General features: G+C 35.3%; 1 protein-coding gene across 1 annotated transcript in view; it reads left to right on the top strand.

The window, feature by feature from the left end:
• The first annotated feature begins 224 nt into the window (after positions 1-224).
• The window catches only part of MEI4 (meiotic double-stranded break formation protein 4), a 40,372-nt gene continuing 21,388 nt past the window's right edge, over positions 225-19,208 (top strand). Inside the window, exons 1-3 of the mRNA XM_026665104.2 lie at positions 225-303; positions 12,783-13,028; positions 13,967-14,502. Coding sequence (XP_026520889.2) covers positions 225-303; positions 12,783-13,028; positions 13,967-14,502 — 861 coding nt within the window. The remainder of the gene's footprint in view (positions 304-12,782; positions 13,029-13,966; positions 14,503-19,208) is intronic.

Below are 19,208 nucleotides of genomic sequence, written 5' to 3'. Positions count from 1 at the left end.
GGCCTTTTAAAAAGAAAAGCCGTAGTTGCAGGGAGTTTTAGCAAAGCGCGGGACAATCCCAATCATCCCCAGCCGCTTTCTCCGGCGTCCTCATCGCGCGAGCGCTTTTCTCCGCTGAGGCGCCTGGGCCTCCGTGGTGGCATGGTTTGTCTCGGCCTTGCGTGGAGGGATTGCTGCCGCGCAAACCACCGAGATAAGCAAGGGGTGAAGGTTGGGGAAATGGTATGGAGGCCTCGGCTTTTCCCTGGATGAAAGACAGCGGCCCTACAGACAGCCTGCCGGCCGCAGGACCACGATCCGCAGGTGAGTGGGCAGGGCTGCTGAAAAATGTGAAGCCCGAGTAGCGGTATGCCCGGTTGCTGCTGCCTTTGCCACGAAATGATGCAGAGGTGCCTGGCCTCGTGTTGAAACCCAGCGCCTTTGAAATGTGCCCAAGACTGTCCCAATTCCAGAATAACTTATGTGGAATTTGTTGTCTTTCCAGCGTACTTTTAAGTGGAAAAATAGTTCCCCAGTCAGGCAGGAGGCAGAAAACCAGACGGCCTTGGATTAAATTATGTTATCCTGAGATGAAGAGATAGTCAGGAAGATACTAGATTGTGCAGAAATGAATAGATTGAGATTGAAAATGAAACAGAAATTAGATGTAGAATATTATCAAATATGGAATCTATTTTACCAATGGTTGGAAAAAAAGGGGTGGAGATTAAGAATATAAATTTATATTGTTAAGCACATTAAATAGTCAGGCAACACGATGTTTATTAAGCTTTAAGAAATGTATTTAATAGAAAATCAATTTTTAAAAAATTAATGTCCTGCAGGGCTTGAGGCAATAGATAAGCATTCTGGTCTAAACCGGTTTTCCCTTCTTGGGTAATTTTAATTCTGCTAGTAGAAGTAGGCCACTGATTGATCCTGTCCTGACTGATTTAATGTGGGACAAGATAGGGAATTCCTTGGGCTTGTTTCAATTATCAGTCACTTTACTCAACATGGTGCCATGCCATGTTGGGGGTGAACGCTTGGAATTGAGCGTTCATCCTCTTGTCACATTATATTTGTAGCAGGTTGTGTGAGGTGAAGTAAGAACCCCCCAATATTTCTGGTTGGCATAAATCTTCTTCTGTACAGGTAGTCCTTGCCCAAATTTATGTTGCTAAGTGAGAAATTTGTTAAGGGAGTTTTGCCCCATTTTACGACCTTTCTTGTCTCATTTGTTAAATGAATCACTGCAGTGGTTAAATTAGCAACATGGTTGTTAAATGAATCTGGCTTCCCCATGGACTTTGATTGTCAGAAGGTTGCAAAAGGGGATCACATGACCCCAGGACACCACAACTGTCATAAATATGAACCATTTGTCAAGTATCCGAATGTAAATCACGTGACCATGGGGGATGCTGCAATGGTCATAAGTGTGAAAATGGTCATAGGTCACTTTTTTTCTGTGCCATTGTAACTTCAAACGGTCACTAAGCGAACTGTTGTAAGTCGAGGACTACCTGTACTGTGATTCGACAGCAAGGCTGTTTCTTTTTTTTTTTTAAACAAATTTTATTAATTTTAAAGACAAACAAATCATCATTAACCATTACATACTTAAACCTTTTTCCATTGTAAATTTTACAAGTCAAATAAAACCTTATTTTATACAATATAATTCTATTTTAAACCATTTCCATATGAGCATACAAATACCTCTTATCCAATTTCTCTTTACTTCTCTTTACTCTTATTCAATTTCACTATTATTATTTCATCTATTTCTTTCTGACTTGATTACCATTATTCTCATTCTATATTTCTGCAAGGTTTTATTAATTCTCCCAGAAACATAAACACACAACACACAAACATATAAAAATCTTTTAGGAAAGTAACTTGGCCCCAGGTACCTCTCTCTACATGGACTTCAATTATATTCATGCTCATCTTACATGTCATTACCTATTTTATTTACCATTCTATGTCTTCTATATTAGCTTCTCCACACATTTCACTCTTCTTAATTCTATCTTATTTAATCCATCTTAATTTGAGTCATTATATTTGTATCTTTTGTCCATTCTTTATTATCCCCCTGTCTCATTCCTTATAATAAAAAAAAAGAATTTCTCCTGAAATCACTAATCAGAGTATGATGCCTTTCTATCTTCCCCTAAATTAATTAGATTAACATTTAAAATAACACCTAATACCCAATCTGATTCTGCTTGGTACATTCTATCTACTAATTTTTTATTTTAAATAAAAGAGAAATAACAAATCCAAAATGATTAAATACATAGTTAAATAATAGATCTAAATATTGAATCTTATAACATTCCCATTGCCTTTTCCAAAGACAAATGCTACAATAATAATTTTATAATAACATCAATACCATAGTCATATTAAACTCTTTAATTAAAACTCAATATTCTAAACATTCCCTTTAATATTTTATTAAATTTTAAAATCAATCATTACTAAACATTTCAACAGTTTAATCTCTTATTAACTCTTAAACCATTCTAATTTTCTATTTCTGATACAAATGCTACAATACCATCTTATGTACCTTGCAAAATCTTTTTTAAAGAAATTGTACTTTACCCTTTGTCCCTAAAAAGATTCCTCTTTTCCCATCTAATTTCAAAACTTTGTGGCTTTTCTCCACCTTTTCCCTTTCTTTCTTCCCCCAGCAGACCTTTCTACCCCCCTTCTCCTAGCCTCTGCCTTACTGGCTTCCCTTCTCTGTTGTGTTCCTTTTTTCTTTTGTTTACTATCATTATATTGATTTTGCACCTTATTTTTCTCTTTCTTGAGTGTTTTTTAAATCTTAAGTCCTTCATTTTCCTTCCTTTCTTTCTTCCTTCCTTCTTAGTTAAATTTTGAAATTCATTAAAGATGGCTTCTTCTTCTTCTTCTTCTTCTTCTTCTTCTTCTTCTTCTTCTTCTTCTTCTTCTTCTTCTTCTTCTTCTTCTTCTTTCTTCTTCTTCTTCTTCTTCTTCCTCCTCCTCCTCCTCCTCCTCCTCCTCCTCCTCCTCCTCCTCCTCCTCCTCCATCTGTTGTAGTGTTTGTTGATAGTTAGCAAGCGCCATTTCTAAAAAAGGAAGGCTTCTTTCACACCATCTTTGCCATCTGTTTTTGTTTGCTCATATTTTTTCTCAGTTCCTCAGCAAAAAAGCCATTATAAATCTTTTCTTTTCTTTTTTCCCCTCTTTCTTCTTGCACCAACCAAGATATTTCAAAAAATAAAACAATCCCAAAGTCCTCAATCAATCCAAGCCAAGACAAAGTTCTCACTTTCTCTTCCTGGGGTAGTATCAATCAAAAAAAAGAAAGTCCAAATCTGTATCTTAAAGCCTTATTAGAATATATTTCAGTCTTCAAATCCTTAAGGCATCTCCTCCAACAAAATCTTAACATATAAATATATTTTTGTCCTCTCCTTCCCACTTATCACATAAAGCTGGTTTTTACCTGAAAAAGACAGGTTTCTCAGTATCCACTTGTTGATTCCAGGGAAGGAGAGTAAACTTTCCTTTCAGCACCTCAAAATTGCCGCTTTTTTTCCTCTTCTGGAAAGAACATTCAAAAAGCCATAATTTCCAGGAATGGTGTTAAATATGTCTTAGAGTCCTGGGTCAACCAAGAAAACTTTCACTCTCAAAAGGCTTTCTCCTCTTCCTCCTGCGCATTCTTACCCAGCTGCCGGCTTCTTTGTGGCGGCCATTACAGACCGCCGCTGCACCGTCTTGGGAAAAGGGGTTCTGCCGGCCGGGGAGGGTCTGCAACACCCCAAACCCCTCTCCGGATCCCCTATCTTCAGCCGCCCCTGCAGGCAGCCTTAGCTCTGAACCCGTCCGGATCAGAGCACCAAAACGGCTAGCGCAGCAGGGATCGCGCAGTATCGCGAATCCCTGCCGCTCACGAAGCCGACAAACCGGAAGTCCAGCAAGGCTGTTTCTTGAAGAGACTGCTAGCTTTGTTTTTTTAAAGATTTGGCCATATGTTAGGAAGTCCATCAAGTTCAAAAAAACATGATTTCAACGATGGTGACATCCAATTGATCAGTCAGATTATATAATAAAATTAATCAACTAAAAAAAAACCTCACCATTAATTGGTGGAACAGTTTTAGATGTATTGCAATATTTACTTCATGCTTACAAAATGATAAACACAAGTTTAAATGAAGCATTCTCCTTTTTCTTAGCCAGAGGAATGGTGTTTCTCCAAAGACCAAAATATATAAAATTATCTCTTGAATGCAAGACACCTTTTCCTTTTAACCTGAATGATGTCCTCATTTGGTTTAGAATCCTGGAATAGAAGTATACTTTTCAGAGCTTTGCCCTTTGTTAAAAACCCTACCTGGATTGAGTATTATCTCTGAAATTTTCATAATTAAAAACCACCTATTGGAAACTTGATTTTGGTAAAAGTACAATAGCTGGTTGTCAGTAATACAAATGACTTTTAGTTTATAAATAAGCTCACATTTATGCTAACATTTTAATATTGATTTGTGTTTGGAAATCAAACCTGGATGTAGGAAGCATATCATATATGCTCCTTGTAAGGTTATGATGAAATGGACTCCCTGTGCTCTTATTAATTTACCAACTGCTTTATTATTGAAGTTCAGAGTTACTGTTCACTAAATCTAGATGCTATTAAATATTCTCATGAGACAGCACTGAAGGGGCTTATTTTTCGAACAAGGAAATGAGATTGGGAAGTGAGGTTAATAGGTTGAAAGTTCAAGATCTATCTATCTATCTATCTATCTATCTATCTATCTATCTATCTATATGTTTTCTTAAGTTTTGGGTATATGTATGGTATTCAGCTTTGATAGCGAGATTCTGCTGAAACGTTGCTACAACTTTAAAAGCACAACTAGATATGGGAAAATACCCGATAGCAATCTTACATATTTTAAGTACAGTATCATGAAGCTTATCAATTAAAGCTTTAAAATTATTTGCTGAATTGTAACTTTTTTGGTACATTTGATAATGTTAACTTCTAGCGATGGCCTAGACAAGTTCCTGCAGTTTTCTTGGAAAGATTTCAGAAGTGGTTTGCCATTCTTTCCTTTCTAGGGCTGGGAGAGACAGACTGACCCAAGATCACCCAGCTGCCTTTGTGTTTGAGGCAGGACTAGAATTCATAATCTTCCAGTTTCTAGCCTGATGCCTTAATCACTGCATCAACATGGCTCTAAATTGTAATTTTTGAGAAGAAAAATTCTATGAGTGTTCTATCTACCCTGTATTTTCTGTTGCATCCCTACCAGTGCCTAAAAATACTATGACTTCTCTTGAAACCAGAAGACTGGTTTTTGAAAAAATAAATAGCATAAGTTAATAGATTATGTGAGTTTTTCTCTTGCCAAAGAAAGGACAATTCCTGCTACTGATTACTTTGGCTGTGGAGCCCTAATGAGTGGGAGTGATTTTCTCTTGTCATAGTTATGTCAGCAACTTACAGCATTCTTTTCAAAGAGAAAAAAATATAGCAAGACTACAATTCTCCATGGGTACAACCTGTTGTAACTAAAAGTTAATTCAGTTTTCAGAATATACTTTTATTCTTAAAATTCTTGCTCTCTTAACAGCTTAATATGATTAATATAGAAGGCCACAACTATTTTCCAGTTCCCAGAGTTTGCATATTTTAGGGAACAAAATTATGCCATTATGTTTGCAGTGACGCAAGATACCTATTTCACCTTTTGACAAATCCAAAATTCCCTGTGCAAAATTGGAACCTGGCCCTATTTAACTTTTGGTATATGGCCCTTCTTTGCCACCCAAGGCCTGATGCAGCCCTTGAGCTAATAAAAGTTGGTCACCATCTATCATAGCATGTAGCATAAGCCTATTTTCCACAAAGAAAACCACAAAGGAAAGGAAATAATACATTTTTAGTCACAATTCTTCATATCACTCTTTCTTCTGCATGTAGTTCTAATCAGGAACATTACCAATATTTGCCAATCTAGAATAAAGAACAGTTACATTTCAAGTAGCTATGTGTCATAAGTACGCTTTATTTTTCTGTCAAGATTATATTTCAATTGTGCAAAATGTTACATTTCTCCAGTTCCAGCAATGGATTTGTAGCTACGGTATCTCTACAGTCTGTGTTCATCGTTGTACATAATGTGGTTGGGTATTGTGTCATGAATGCTGACAAAGAACCTGATTTCCCTTTCATTGCCTTTTGTTACACTTAGTAACTTCTGTATTTAATAACATATAGGCTATGCCTTTGTGTCTTTCTACTAATTCACCACTGGCATTGTGGTGTGCTCACTGAGCCTTAAGAAAAGAGGGGCCATTCTTTTTCCTCCCACTCCCCTCCATCTTTCCACACAGACATATAACCCACAGGAATTTATCATTATTTTCTTTTACTTTTATTGAGTTTCTTGAATTTTATGTGCTTTCTTGATCTTGTATACATTTAAATCTATAGTAACACTCCTCCACTTTACATAAAAATTGGATATAGGTTATCTTTCAAGGGACACGAAGCTAATCATCCAGATAAGCAGAAGGGTAAGATTTGAAAAGCCATTTGAAAGCTGCCCTTTGAAGTCCTTTCCTCTTGAGTTTAAGATTATGTGGGTAAACTCAATACAACAATTCTTGGCTGAAATGGCATTAGGTTACCTACCTACCGTGTGGCAAGATTAAATTCTTAGATCCTGGCATGTGCAGAAATAGCTTCAAATATATTGTTGGAAGCAATAAATGAAAACTGGTATCCATTCTAATTTTTTTATTTAAAATTAATCTTAGCGAAAATAAAATAGTAAGATCAACTAGTGCTAGTCATTTCTATGCAGCTGTGGCATAACATGGATTAGTGGTTCTTAAGCTGATTGTGATTTGGGAATATTCTAAAGATAAGAGCTGTGGTGGCGCAGTGGTTAGAATGCAGTACTGCAGGCTACTTCTGTTGACTGCCAACTGCCAACTCAGCCTTCCATCCCTCTGAGGTTGGTAAAACGAAGACCCAGATTGTTGGGGGCAATATGTGAAGTGATATATAAGTTTAGATGCTATTGCTATAACTATAATGGAGCAGCTTGTAATTGCTTGTTTATGAATCCAAGATCCAGTTTGGGACTGTCATGTTAAAAACTTGTTAAAAACAACAGTGTCTGTCTTTTTTGGGGAAGTAAGGTAATAATATTATTGGAGTATGGTAAAAGGGGTGAACTCTAAGAACCATTAACATAGATGCTGTCATTATTTTATTTAAGGGAGGGGATACAGAACACAACGTTTTATATCTGGGAGCTTTCTGAACATTTTGTTAAAGTGCCCCATAAGTAAAACTTCCTAAATTAATCTAAATATTCTCCTTAGACCATGTTATTTTTAGTGATCTTGTTCGTTTAGTGCTTTAGTACAAAATTAATGTATTGTATTAATGTCTTGTAAGAAATCTCACTAATTTCAGTGCTGCTTAATTGTCAGTTAAGTACAAATGGAATTGCAAGTTAAGAGTGCAACAGGATTTTGATATACATTCTTCCTCTTTTAATATATCTAGCTCATTTCTCATCCTCTCATTGTTTGCATCTCTGTTGAAATTCATATTCTTCCCAGTCACTTGTTTTCCCCACATTCTCAAATAGCTATCAGAATAGTAATAGCTTCTATATTCTGGAAATTGCTATTGTACATGTCTATAAAGATGCAAAAAGTGAAAGAACAAGAAGAAATAACAAATGAGGTCTCAAAAGAGAATATCAAAAAAGCACCATGTGTTAGGAAGAACATTCATCTTTTTTAAGGACTTAACCATTGAGGCAAACATATTTAGACCTTATAGCTAAGAAGATACATCATTAATCTTTTTGTTTTACTATTAAGAATTGTTATATATAGTCTCTTAAATCTGAGGAAAATGTTTAATTAATAAAATTACCCAAATTAGCAAAGTGACATCTATTTTTTTTAGTTCAGAAGTTATTAAGAAAATTTAAAAGGTTCAAGCTTCTACAGCCCAAGATATAAACTGATTGATGTCCTCATTTAATACATTATGGATTATGCTTTAAATACGCTGCATTCGTATGTATGCAGATGTGGTAAATATAACTAACATGCTATAATTTTTAAGACAATATTTTTTCTTAATCTGTTCTTTCTGATACCCCAAATCAGTATCTAACATGATATTCTAGTAAGTAGGTCCCTTTAGTGCTGATTCTGAATGCACAAAATTTGCTTAAATATGTGCACTGTGTACTCCAGGGCACATCCACATGTCTCCCTAATAGGAGTTAATATTTCTTTGCTAATCATTCTTGAATGAAATGTCCTAATTTGGACCTTCTCTTTATCAGCATCCTGGAGCTACACCTGCTAAACTTTTCATTTATCCATTCCATAATTGTTAATAATTGTGTTTATTATCTTTTCCCATCATAGGACTTGCTATATACACAGTGTGCCATATTTTACTTCTAGAAGCTCAGGTTACTCAATTCCAGTAGACCATTTTCTGTTGCTGTGGGAACCACTCTCCCCTAAAGTCGAAGAGAGGCTATTTTGGCATGGATATTAGGAATATTCAGACATCAGGCATCTGTCTGCATGATGCCTGAGTAATGCTTTACCAAGTGCAGTCAGACATTATATGGTTCTTTTGTCATGTGTGATTACTAGACACATTAAAAACAATGCCAGAACGTACCTGGATAAAATGGGAAAGCCTCTTTATAGAACAACTCTTTTGTTTGTCTATCAACCATCCCTATCAACTGTTTCTAGAGACAACAAAAGAGAATATAACAGAAATAGACAAACAAAAACAAGAAAGATGAGCAATTAAAAAAATGAGCAGAAATGTCAAGCAAAAATGATAGACAGTTCTATCACAAGACAGACAAGTGAAAGCAAGAAAGGGCAAATGAAGAGAGTGATAGAAGTGCACGAGTAACCAATACAACAAGCATGAGAACTGATGAATAAAGAAAGACAAGTGGTGGAAAAAGATGAATGAATGGGAGAGAATATACAAGTGAATGTACAAGTGATAAAATGAGCATTTGAGCAAGAAACAACTTGAAAGACAGACAAGCAAATAAGAGACAGATGAGTTAGAAGGATGAAAAGAATAATCCACAAATCATCCGTGGGATATATAAGGATTTTTGAGTACAGCAGGATAGGTGGAAAACTCCCATTCACCCCCTGGATCAAGTACTAAACTAATGGCTAAATTGTCAGGATTCCGGCAGTTACTCCCATTTAAATCATGATTCTTGAGCCAAACTTCCAAAACTTAAAAAGGATTTATTGGGAGTTAAACTGTCCATACTGCCTGTGTGTAGCCCACTCTGAGACACATAATTCATTGTCACCCTTGACCCTGGTTTTCCCCCACCCCCTGGCTCTATCGTAATTCATATTCTCCATTGGGACACATCCATAGCCAACAGTCATCAATCATGCTTTCCAGTTACAATTTTGTGTGGCAGAAACTTCAGTCACCTAGTTACTATCTTTGAAAGCATTTATGGAATGCTGTTTCAGTTTGCAAACTGCTGCATTACTCCCCCCTCCCTTTCTGTTGGCAACTCTAAAAAGACCATAGAAATATTTTATGAGTTGACATAAACCCAAGGCAATAGTCTAGCCATAGATCAGACCTTACCTCTTCTCCCTATGTCTCATGTTAGGGAGACTTATTGGCAAATGTCCTTATTTCCTGCATGAAATCCACAAACCACTGCACATTAACTTGCCTCTCAGAAAACTGTTAGGCCAGCACCTTCTATCTCTCAATTTACCAAAGCAAAGGAGAAATAGCTGTTGATGGAGATTTATACTGACTTATAATATGCAGTCTCATGGCTGGAAGAAAGCCTGTTAAACTGTTAGTCTGAATGTGCCCTTATATTTTAAGATAGGATTGACATATATTTTTTTCTGGTCCCTAGAGGTATGAAATAGGATTTCACAAAAAGTGTGGGTTGGCTTCAAAATTGTAAGCACATTTTTTACTTTTGTGGTTTTAGAATTCTTAATGATCCAATCCTTTAATATGAAGTGAAATACTTTGAGAGAGGAATTTTCAGTTTGTATTAAAAAAGTCAAAGAATATTTCTAACTTTCCCAACTCTTCATCATGTTCTGGCTTGATTAAAGTTCTTTTCCTTTTTTGGTCTAGAAAATTCATACAATTAGGTAATTTTTTTCCCCAGCTATGATAGACGGCTAGTTTTTTTCTCTTTGGTTAACTGTACAAGATTGGAAAGCACTAAAAGCATCTAAATTAATGGATTGCTAAATTCTGGCCAACCTAGCAGTTTGAAAGCATTCAAATGCAAGTAGATAAATAGATACCACTTTGGTGGGAAGGTAACAGTGTTCCGTGTGCCTCAGGGTATAGTCATGCTGGCCACATGACCATGGAAGTGTAGGACATGCTGGTTCCCTCAGCTGGAAATGGAGATGAGCACTGCCTCCTAGATTTGGACACAACTAGACAGAGGAAATCTTTACCTTTTTTTATAGGGGAATATGGAAATTAGCATTTTTGTAAAATGATTGTATTCACCCAAAAGGAAGACAATCCTGCATTTAAATCAACCCCCAAAACAAAAGAGCAGACAGTGATAAACTGAAACACAAATCTTATCTGGTCTAGTGTCAAGCTTCTTTACTTTGTCTCATTTTCATAGAGTTCCTTTTTCATTAAGAGAGAATTAATATCTCTCAGACATATTAAATATTCCTTTAAATAAAAGCCTGATTCAGGCAATTAATTTGTCTCTAGTACTCACTTTGTCTCTAGTACTCTATGAGTACAGTTGCTTGCAAATTTACTGTCCTGCATTAAACATACTCCAGTACAAACATTATTTTTTAGGACTTAAATGACATCTTTTCAAGGAAATGTTGTAGTTTATTTGTTAAAAGCCAACAGAACTCAAGTAATTATAAATATACAATAATATTCATTATGTAGTATAATTTATTTCAAGCAGTTGTTCATAAAGTACTTATTTTGTAATGTATATAGTAGCTAATAAAGCTTTGTGTTTTGAAAATTACTCAGAAGTGGTTTAAATCTCACGTGAATACAGTATCTTTGCTGTAAATTAAAGCACTAAAATCTTTTTTCAGGCTTCTACTTGACCCTGAGAAGGGTTGTACGCTTCTAACGAATAGAATCATTAAAGTAATCTATAATAGAGCTCTGAAAGCAAAGGGATCTGCTTTCAGACTTGGGAAAAATTGTAAATAAATGAGAGATGCTGTGCTCACATGAGATCCAAAGCAATTTGTCCAAATTATCTTCATAACACGCATAGCCCTATTATATATTATTTGTAATGCTGTTCATTTATAGAGATAGTTGAAATCCAAACTTGGTTGGAAGTCCCCCCAAATTATAGGTCTTTAGAGAGAAACATTAGCAACAGAGAATTGGGTGCTGGGTTGGGTATGGAAGAGCTCTCAGAAAAGGCAACTTTTGCTCATTGATTATTAATCGAGATTAGTGTCTAGACATCATCTTTCAACTGAAATCTGTTTAAAGAGAAAGAATCTGGAATGACTGTGGATTCAGCTGTTTCTACAACCACTACCTGAATCAGTGGCTTCACATCAGGTAAAGCACAAAGATTCTCTTGTTAGGCTTCACAGTTCAGTGTTTTTAAACTTCTCAATCTACTTACCCGTCTGGAATTTCTTGGTTCAAGAACTAGCCAAGGTCAGACCCGATTCACTTGTTTTTAATGTAAGGCTGATGCTGTGGATGCATGTCAGGAATATCCCCTACACATGGTCTCGACTCAGCCATCTGAGAAATTTATATGTGTGTGTGTGTGTGTGTGTGTGTGTATACATACACACACACACACACACATAAAAGCTGCTATGGGTGGTTAGTAAAAAGACAAAGTTGTGAATACAAGATCAGCATTTGAAAAATTTGAATCTCCAGTGTTTGAGACAGAGTTGAATATCAACCTTTAGAGCAGTGGTTCCCAACCTTTTTTTCGCCCCGCACCCCTAAAGAAATTTCACTCGAACCTCGCACCCCCTGAAATTTAGACTTTAGGAACTACTGAACGAGTTAAATATATGGTAGGATTGGATCTTTTCAGCTATGTATGTGACGGCCACTAAATAACAATACTTAACTCTAAAATGAAAACAAAGTTAATCCATTGCATAATAAATAAAAATGCCAACATATAGCCAATATCCTATTATTTACCTGGACTTTTCTTGCACCCCCTGGAATATCGTCTCGCACCCCCAGGGGGTGCAAGCACCCCAGGTTGGGAACCCCTGCTTTAGGGGAACTCCTAGATTGGTCTTCTTCAGATTAAGCCTCAAAGGAGTTTAACATAGAGGGAAGTTCTACCTCAAATTATTGATAAGGCCATTTTATGTTCCAGCCACTGTGTAAAAGGAATAGGACATAACTCCTGAATTTTAACTGCATTGGCACACTTACAAATATACATAGATAACTAAAGTTTGACAAACCATGTCCTTATATGTTAGCATAGTATAAGAGTCCTTTGATATTCTTGTTTTCAAACATTGAAACTACAATTTGTTTTTGACAACATGTCATTGCAATTTGTAAATATTTAATTTTACTTGTCTTAGATGGTTGAATCTTTTGATTAATATAAGCCTTGCAAAGCTAGAATATTTCCTTTAGATCATTGAATAAATAAAACATAAAGCAACTTTTTAATTGGGGAGAAATACCTAATATGGCTTTGCTTTCATTCTAACAGACATAAAAGATAAAGAAGATGCAACATGGTATTTCAAAACATTGCAGTTGGCACTGGCTTTAGCAATTATCCGCTCCAAGCCACCAGATAAAAGTAGCAAAGAATATGCAGTGCACCTGGCCAATACAGTATCTGAACAGGGTTCCAAATGGAAAATGAGAGTTGAAGCATTAGAAATGGAAGTTCTTCACTTAAGGCAACAGCTTCTTTTGAATAAATGTTTTTCTGGAATCGGTGTAAAAAACAGTAAGTTTCAAATGTATTTCTAGTAATTATCTCTTTAAAAGTAAGAGTGTTATTCATATATATGGGAAATTATGAATTGCCTTGCCATTAATATTTGAGCTTAAAGTGAAGTAAAGCGGAATAGACAGTTAGCCAGCATGGAAGACTGAGGCCCAAATCTCTTGCTGGCTTCACTGCCTCTTTGGGCAGTGACAGGCTACAAAGTCCTCTAGATTTGAGGATCACAGTCTGTGTGGACTCCTGAAGCCTTGAATGTGCTCTCCAGAGTTTTTCCAAAAAGTGGCTACAGAATTTTATTTTTTATGTAATAGAAAATGGTTACTATTAAACATATGATTATATCAATTAAATTAAACAGCTCAAGTTTTTCCCTGCCCTTCTCCACATCTTTGAATTCACACAACTGCCCTAAAAACCAGCCAGGTTTTGGTAATAATACAGACCAGGTGGTTCCTCTTTATCTGTGATCAGATCACAAATAAGGATAGTTTCAACAGCAACACCCAAAAGCAGGGTGCTCTGAAGGTGTGTTGACTGAGAGATAGGATTAAGAGCAGGGACTAAGACACGGGCCATATTCCACAAGAGCCTATTTGTTGACTTCACCATATTCGTCAGCAATAGAGAGGCTTACATGTTATTCCATTAATGGAAAAATACATAAAATGGCTATACCTTTGTTAGACATAGATGAGACTTGCAGACAAAGCAGTCATTTTCTCTACGTAAATGATACTATGACTACTAGATGAAGCCTTTATTATGATTTTTTTAATTGTTCAGTGGCATTGATTGACAATAATGGAAGTGACAGGAGCTTTTGAAGCCTAGTGTAATACCTTTAGGAAATTTTGACTCCCCCCTCAGGTCTCTTCCTTTAGTCCTGTTCTCCATCCATTATAATATACTGAGTGTCTAGTTTTCTTCTTGTCTTTCAGGGATTCTGCCACTTACAGGCCAATCTGTGGCAGGTTCTAATGCAACAGAGTGCAGTGACCTTTTTGAAGACTCTGGGTGTGATATCTCAAGTGATTGTACAGAAAACCTGCCTAGTTTAAGCCTCAGGGGACAGGATTTCAACAGTTTGGGCCCTTCTCTTTTGTCAAATGTACTTCCCACATTGGCTTCCAGCAAGAATCAATCTGTGATGCTGCACATGCAGTTCCTACAACATTTCATTGAACTAAGAAACCTGGCAGAGTCCAATACTGCAAAAATAGATTTGATGAAACTTGGAAGGGATTGCTCCGTGGTATCCAATTCTTTTTCCCAGTTACTTGATGGTCTGGTTACGTCATATAACCTTCCTGAACAACCCTTTCCAGATTTTATGGCTCAGGCTGTTTTTGTTATAGCTAAATTATTAAACGATGCTGATTTTTCTTGTTGGATATTGGGAAGGTGTTTTAAAAAGTTGGAAGACTCTGTGGAAAGACTTGTACAAATTATTTTAAACAGCAGCTATCTCAACAGAGTAAGTAAAATACATTCCAGGAATTACTGTATTTCTAAGTTTGCAAGAATAATGACCATTCGGTTGTATAATGTTTATTTATGTGACATTAAACATTTTATATTGCTGGAAATTCTGAGCTTTCAACCCTCTGCATGAATGAGAGCATAGAAGGCAATGAGTTTGTAAATAGTACACAACCCATATATGTCTGAATCAGGCATATCAACATTTTACATCTACTGTTTAATGGGCAGTCTATATTTATAGTGCATAGAGTCTATTGACAAAACCAGGCTGAAGAAACTTTTTCTTGTTAAGTCATAACTTTGGTCCAACTAATCTAGCATTGTCTCTGGAACAGATAACCTTAAAATGTCCTGGGAGTTGAATGTAAATCTGAAGTTTAAAAATGATTACTGTCAGCTTGTTATAATTGCAAGTTGTCAAGCTCTTCCTCACTAGGAATTGCCTCCCTAGGCAACCCATCTCACTAGGTTGCATTACAAAGCTGCACAGGAACAAATTTTGCTGCTTACATAGGGATTTGTGGAGCTTGTGCAACTGGATTCATGGATTCATTCATGGACAGATTCCATCTGGGCAAAATGTATACCTTATTGAAAGTTTGCTAACTATGCAGCATAGTCTAGTTCATTTGTTCTGCTTGTAAAAGTTATCTTTCATAATAAAGAAATGCTCGTGTTACATGCTCACATGCTTTTTGATAGTTTTAGATGAAACTTGCAACAAATTCAGTGAACATGCTAGCAACTTATAGTCTGGTTATGCTCAAGAAGTATTCCATAAATATTATACATACATTTTGAAGATTAGCCTGTGTCATCTAAATTCAAATATTTCATAGTGCAAGAGAATCCAGGTCTTTCCTACTAAATGAGCTCAAGGAGTGATAATATATCCAGGTGGTTCTACTTTCTGATAAGACCAGAATTTCAGTGAATGTCAGCATTTAAAAATATTTTATAATTTGAGAGATGTGTTGAAACATAGTGAAAATCTGGGAAATATCCAAGGTATAGGTTTTTATAGGTTTTCCCAGACTTTCCTGATTATAGTTTAAGTAGAATAATTACCTTTAGTAATGCATTGTTCAAAAGTAATTTCTTTGCAGTTCCAGAAAATAGCTCTTTTTGGTATTAAATATTTACAGATTGAATTCATAATAGTTAATATTATGGTTTTCAACTATTAGATAATAGCTGAAAACCCTATTAAGTGGGATGATACTAATAATGTTTAAAAAACTTTGAAAAAGTATGTTATTGAACATTTATAGTACATTTATTAATCTTGAATATAAAATTACCCAAACATAAAAGTTTTACAAGACTTTAATTAGATTTGGCTTTGCTTTGTTTGGAGTACTATAGGTCGGTGACCAAAATATAATATATAAACTTCAAATCACAATAGAACATTCCAGCTAATTTTAGGCAATGAGACTTTAAAGAACTACTTTTGCCCTTGGTTGTGAAATGATAGCAAAGTATTCTTGATTCAAAAAATTATAGATTAGATTCCTGTTGTGGCACCTTAAATAAAGGAAATGGAGAAACAAGTTGCATAACTATACAGAACATTTTTATAGACTGGTGAATAGTAAAAATACGGACAATAGTAGTACTCTTAAATTGCCTTCTTCAAAAGTCACAATTTGATTAATGTTTTCAATTTCAGATCACTTCTATCAAGAGACCTCTTAATACATTCAGAATAATAAATTTTAAAATGAATTATTTATAAATAGCAGTAGTTTTTAGAGGCAAATATGATCAGGAATATGTAATTTATACTAGGAGTATAATTTAAAAACAAGTACAGATTGTCACTGTAAAATTGGTTTATTTCAGTCATTCTTTGTTTCCGATAACTATCTTCTTAGACTCAAACTTTATTTTGTGAAGAAGTTAGATTTGATATAGCTTGGAATCTACTTCCTATGTGTATTTAAAATAATGTACTTTTGTTCAGTTAGGTGGCAACAGTATTTGTTATCAAATGTTTCAAGGCTTATAGGTAAACTTAATTTTTGTGAATTTATAGTGAGGAATCTTGCAAAATGGCTTCTGCAGAGATTTACCTATTCATAAAATGACCACCTCAGAGAATATAAACAGGTACAAAAGAGTGATGTTCCAGGCAGCTATTTGATTTTAAATACAATTTTCAAATAATTGAAAATTATTATTGTTGTTCATTGCACAGTCAGCTAGATGTTCAGACTGGGTTTGGCATTTTTGTCTACCTGTCGAGTCCTTCCCGCCTTTTGCAATTGACTGATGGCGAATTTGTCAATGCCAATGGTGTTTCAAGGGTCCTCCAGTTTTGGGATTGCACCCAAGGGGTCTATTTTGGAATTGCATTCAAGGTGCCTGTTGTTGTTATTATCATTACTACAACAACTACTACTGTATTTTTAGCTCTTCCTGTTGCAGAAGACTCCTAGGTCTGTTTACTTTTGCCCCTTTTCTGGGCAGTGAGTACAGTTTCAAACAGCCATTGGATTGTAGCCACTCCATTCTTTTTTTCCCCTAAGAAAGTTTATAGAAGCTTCTAGGTATTTTGGGACCTAGAATATTCTATGAAATAAAAGGCTTCCTAAAGGTTTCCCATCTTTCTACAGGTTCCTCTGGGTGTGAGTATATGTTTATGTCTGGTAGACTGGATACTTAAAGCACCTGATGGCCATTGGTGTTTAGAATCATTTATACTCCGAGCACCAGGCTGAGTCCTATGAAATATTATATAAAACTACAGTACATGAAAATGTTAATGACTATGTGTTAATGTCTTTTTTTTCTTGTAAATATGTAGCTAGAGACACCCATATATGTTTCAGTTTATGAAAATGAAGATAATCACCAATGAGTTGGATGATTCTAATAGTGCCATTTCAATCTGAAGTTGCAGATCAGTATTTTCTCAATAAAATTTAGAATATAATAGAACTTACCACTTGACAAGTGACTTTACTTGAAGTCCCTTACACTTCAAGCATATATCTTCTTAATCTGGTTTGTAATCAGTTTCTGCATCATGGTTATAAATGAATATGTTGTTGTGGTTAGTAAAGCAAATTGTGTAGTACTAACCTGAATATGAAGGAGTTTACCTCCTTGGTAAAGCGCTGAAATTAAAAGCCCCAAATGTTACATATTCCCTTGGAATCATATACTAGCAATAACTTGTGGGATTGAAAAACAAAATATGGCTGAATTGTATCTGGTAAGTCATTGTAAAAATATCTCTTGAGTATTTTTGAAAGTCAATAATATTCTTTAACTGCTTTGGAGCCACTAGCGCAGCAGACTAGATTTCCTTTAATCTGTTGGCTAGGGATAAAAGCAGTAAAACATCAGAATTTGATGGGGGGCATTGGGGTTGCTGAAAGTTGCATTAACCTTTTATTTTTTCCTACTTCATTTGCGCTAGAGAAAAGAAACCAGAGAAATCTTGTTTGATTAAGGTCATGATTCCTGGAATTTAAATATAAATAGGTTTAGGAATATTTATTTAGGAGTACATCCACTAAATAAATATAGTAAAAAATAACTTATTTACACCAGTAAACTTTGAAATGATTACTGTATACTTTTCTCCATGTTTTTTCACTATATTTCTCATCTCTGTCATGATCTGGTGTAGTGCTTAATATTGAAAAGATATGTCTCATTTTCTTCCCAGTTTAAAAGAAAAGGACATGGTGATTCTTTCTTCCTGTATTTTATGAAACTGGAAAGTAGTTAAAGTTATTGATTTATAGAACATTAGAAGTTAAATATGATTTAACTTAATGTTGAAGATCTTGTTTCAATATCTATTTAAATAGCATTGCTCCTTGTATTGAAGAGTGATAACCGTGAGAACAATATTTCTGCGAAGAAAACCCAATGTAGTTAACAAGGACGTGTCTTTGACACGGTATGAAAATGCAGACTAGTGGAATATTTCTGGTTATGCTTTTAGGCTTTGCTGACTTAATCTAGAAAATATGTTAATTTAATCAAATTCCTCTTACTTGTGTTAACAGGCAATTGCTCTCTATATAATTGAGTATTAATCATATTCATTCTAATTAAGATTATACAGCCTTTTATATCTTTGTGTTGCAGAAACAAAGAATTACTTTATTGTATTTTTAGGAGAAGTGGGTGGAAGTTATATTTCAGTTACCACCACTCTTATCAATATGGCCAATATCTAGAATCATAGAAATTGTAAGTCAACAGCAGAGGAAAAGGAATATGTGATTAACCCTTTTGTAGATTACATATAATGTAGGAAGAATACTGCAGGCATAATGTATGGTAAAATTTCAAAGTCCAGTAGCTACATGCTGTGTTGTTTTGTATGAAAGCCAGTAGCTTGTGAACAGTCTCTGTCCTCTAAGTTTGGTCCTTTCTTGTTGCCTAGGATGAGGAATATTTTCCCAGCAATACTGGGAAAGTCAAATAATGTTTGATAATGCTCCATATGCTTAAACTGTCAATTTGTTGCCTTCAGCTGAAAGTTTGCTTTCATCAGTGTTGAAATTTCAACTATCAGAAATGTGAAATTATAATGGCACTTTATCTATTGCCTCAAACTGTCAGATATCATGATGTGATTATATGGAGAGACCTAAAGTTGTTTTGAAAAATAGAACAATCAAATTCAGCATTAAAAAATGTACTCAGGATATTATTTCAGATACTTATTTCGTA

Source organism: Notechis scutatus, chromosome 1 (genome assembly GCF_049901735.1).
Source record: "Notechis scutatus isolate UNSWTSFEM ecotype Mainland chromosome 1, rNotScu1.2, whole genome shotgun sequence".
Classification (NCBI taxonomy): Eukaryota; Metazoa; Chordata; class Lepidosauria; order Squamata; family Elapidae; genus Notechis; species Notechis scutatus.
The sequence above is the reverse complement of the archived record's forward strand: the minus strand, read 5'-3'. Positions and strand labels throughout refer to the sequence as shown.